Source organism: Ciona intestinalis, unplaced genomic scaffold (genome assembly GCF_000224145.3).
Source record: "Ciona intestinalis unplaced genomic scaffold, KH HT000232.1, whole genome shotgun sequence".
Lineage (NCBI taxonomy): Eukaryota > Metazoa > Chordata > Ascidiacea > Phlebobranchia > Cionidae > Ciona > Ciona intestinalis.
In genome coordinates this window covers 1-3,452 of record NW_004190553.1, presented here as the reverse complement: position 1 = coordinate 3,452, position 3,452 = coordinate 1, and the positions used below count along the sequence as shown (strand labels likewise).

Here is a 3,452-nt window from a genome sequence, read left to right as displayed (position 1 = left end):
TAGCACCAAATATTTTCTTATTTTAGAAAGCTTTTATATCCTTCTTTTCCTAAAGGAACAATAGATTGGATACACATTTCGTTAATAATATTTTTCTTGCACAGCACTCCACATAAATTAAACTCAAAATGGCAGCGTTGGCAGAAGCAATGAAGGCCGGAATTTGGTTTGATCGTTCAAAAGTTGAAGCAGCTGAAGACAAATACCAGGAATATCTTGTAAGGGGTTCGGGTGTTAAAAAGGTGGCAGGCTTTTCAAAGGTTATTCATGGTGGTGTTAATTTTGCATTGTGCCGGACTACAGAGTATGACGCATGCGCTTGTTTTTGTTTACAAATTTTTAATTATGTTGCCATAATTTTGTTCCCATAAAGCACGCCAATTAAGTAGTGTTTAGGTAAATTTAAATAAATGAAGTATTCAAAAATTTTGATAAAGTAACCAAATTAGTATTAAACAATGTTGAATTTCTTCTAAAATTTTTGCGCCGAGGTCATTCATCTTTGTACAAGAATTTTTTCAAAATCTTGTTACTAGAGCATTATAAAATGGGTACCTAATAAAACTACTGGCCGCATACGGTTGCAAATGTTTTGGTTTTTTCAACCAGAAACGTTACCCAGCCTTGTCCAATAGATATCAAATGACAATCTGAGTTTAACAAACTAACTTTTGGTCGGATACCTCAAATGGTTTTTGAGTTATGGACTTGGCCGCGTTGCGTTTCTGGTCGATATAATCAAAATATCTACAACCGCGGCATTGCATGCAACCGTTTGTAACCTGTAGTTTTATTAGGGACCCTTAAAAGATATCTATTTTACTTTTCCTCATGCAACTAAATAACACCTCACTAATTAACCAAAGCTAGTGTGCAATAATGTATAACAGCCATTTTTATAACAATTTTTTTATGGTGGTGTGCTCAGTTTAAAAGTTTTTATAATTCATGATCATGATTAAGTTTGCATGTTGTTAACATGGTCAAATATCTTGCTTTTTGTTTTTATTTACTGCATATTTTATACATTTATCAATGTTTTAAAAGTTTTATTTCGACCAAAACATTTTTCTAGTTTTATTATTGGATGGTAACTTTCATTTATAATAATGTACTGAGTTTAGTTGCGTAAAACAAAGATTTTTTCAGGTTTAATGAAAAAAACATTACAGCTCCTATATCCAACAGAAATTAGTCTTCATTTCAGACATTTTGGTTAAAAATTATAACTTACAACATTACTGATCATGAGACAATCATGTGTATTGAAACTATAAAATTTGCTAATTTCATGCATGTCTTTGTTTCACTGTTGGACCTTATATGTCACCAACCTACCTCGCTACATAAACATCTTATACAGGCTGGAACACAATCTTCTGGTGGTGAAGTATCTCAAAAAATAGCCGAAGCCCGAAAGAAAATCCAGGACACATTGAAAGAAAGTGGCTCCTCTTCAAAATCGGTGATTTTATAAAGTTTAGTTGTTAATTGGTGAAAAGTTTACTGTTTTTAAAGGGCCTAAACACACCCCAAATGTACTTCGCTTTAATCGATAGAGTGTGTTTTTCTAATTCCAACGACACCTTACTTGTTTTAATCGGTTCTGTATAACCAAAGATATTCCAGCTCAAACAACGTGAAATTCAAAAAACTGATTTGAAAGTTGCGTGGCGAAAAAAATTGAGAAGTGTACTACCCACGTGACAAACACGTCACAAAATTGTTGAAGCGTGGCCGCTCTCATTCAGAAAGGCGAGAGGCAGTGTTTTCAGCGAAAAACGAGAGAACAAAAAAAAACGCAAAAAAGCACAAAAAAAAACGCAGGTTTCGCTTTTACGAATGAATCAGTCACGTGACTAGTACGTTCCTACGTCACAATCACAGAGCTCGTAGTAAAAAAAAGATAGCGCTAGAGATCACTGTTTGAGGACGAATATCTCCGCCTATACTGGACCAATTTTAATAAGCAAAGTATTTTTGGAATCAATAAAACGGTCGCTTTATGAATTTACCATAAAAAATAAAAGTGACGTGGGGTGTGTTTAGGCCCTTTAAGGGTTAAAACCAGAGTGTTTTAAGTGTACTATGGTTAAACCTAATATCCTTGCGACCTTGCATGGTAAAAGTCAGTTTTGACACATGTGTCTTATTATGTGCAATCTATTCTATTACTTGACACGGTGATTGTTTTAAAGTTTTTTTTCCAATTTTGATAATTCATTAGTGTTGATTGAAGCAAAAGTTGAAGAACATATGATCATGGTGGTAACCGCACTAAGTTTTGAACCCGGTATCCTGTGATTAAAATGAAAAAACTACTGCCACTGATCAAAATTTATTCAATGTTTTATAAACTCTGTTCAATCTTCCAGTCCTCCGAAGATGTTGAATCACTGAAGAAACAAGTCCAAGACCTGACCGGAATAATCACAAATATGAACAAGAAGTTTGAAAGTCTCGAGTCACGCCTCAGTGCCCTTGAAGGAAAAGGTTCGACCACATCTTCCAAACCAGCGGTAAGCACGACACATGTGATGTAGCCCATAGAAACAAGTGTGGTTCAAATGCGCACGAATGCCGTGAAAAATTGGTTTTTGAAACAGTCTCTTCACAAAGAACTAAATATTGCAACTGTGTTTGTGTATGTGCATATTATGTATTAATTTCTTGTGATGTAATACTCAGTTCAGTTTCAATATAGCATCACATTATTACCATGATTATACATGAGAACTAACACAAATATAAATAAAGTTCTTTATGTAGTAAACTTTTAGTTTCTTATGATTACCTCATTTTTTTAATTCTGCTTTTAATCATATAGTCACACAAAGAAACTTTGTTTAAACACAATACTGTAATAGGTTTGTAGCTCCGGCTCAAAACTGGATTATTTAAATTCTTAATCCCTAATCATTACCTCTCCTTTTTTTGCTCTGGTTTTGTTTATCACCAAAGTAAAGTTACCAAATTAAGGCTTTTTTGTGAACCGTAAAAATAATGGGATTTCGGGATATATTTGTCTTTATAACAGGAGGCTGCTGCTCAAAACGGAGTTGAAGATTCAGATGATGATTCGGACTCTGATGTTGATTTGTTTGGATCAGATGAGGAAGAGGGAGACAATGAAGAAGCAGAAAGATTAAAACAAGAGAGAATTGAGGCTTACAAGGCAAAGAAGTCAAAGAAGCCGGCCCTTATTGCAAAGTCCAACATCATCTTGGATGTGAAACCTGTAAGTGAATGTTCTGTTCGATTTTTAATAAATATTTGGTTTGATTGCTTCATTGTATTCTATGTGGGCGAGGTCCTTAGGAGGTCATGGGAATTACTCTTAATTTTTCCCAACATGGCTGCTTGTTTATGTTGTCCATGCAGCCAGTATGACTCCGTCCTTGACTGAGTGCTAATTACATCATCAGTATATTATGCCACTAATATCAGTTCTA

The 3,452-nt window shown here is 34.5% G+C and overlaps 1 protein-coding gene across 1 annotated transcript in view; it reads left to right on the top strand.

Annotated features, from left to right (window-relative positions):
- LOC100187522 (elongation factor 1-delta) overlaps positions 1-3,229 on the top strand; it is a gene marked incomplete at its 3' end in the record, with an annotated part of 3,775 nt that extends 546 nt beyond the window's left edge. Inside the window, 4 exon segments of the mRNA XM_002119146.5 lie at positions 105-260; positions 1,364-1,465; positions 2,376-2,519; positions 3,038-3,229. Coding sequence (XP_002119182.3) covers positions 129-260; positions 1,364-1,465; positions 2,376-2,519; positions 3,038-3,229 — 570 coding nt within the window.
- Between the last annotated feature and the right edge of the window lie 223 nt (positions 3,230-3,452).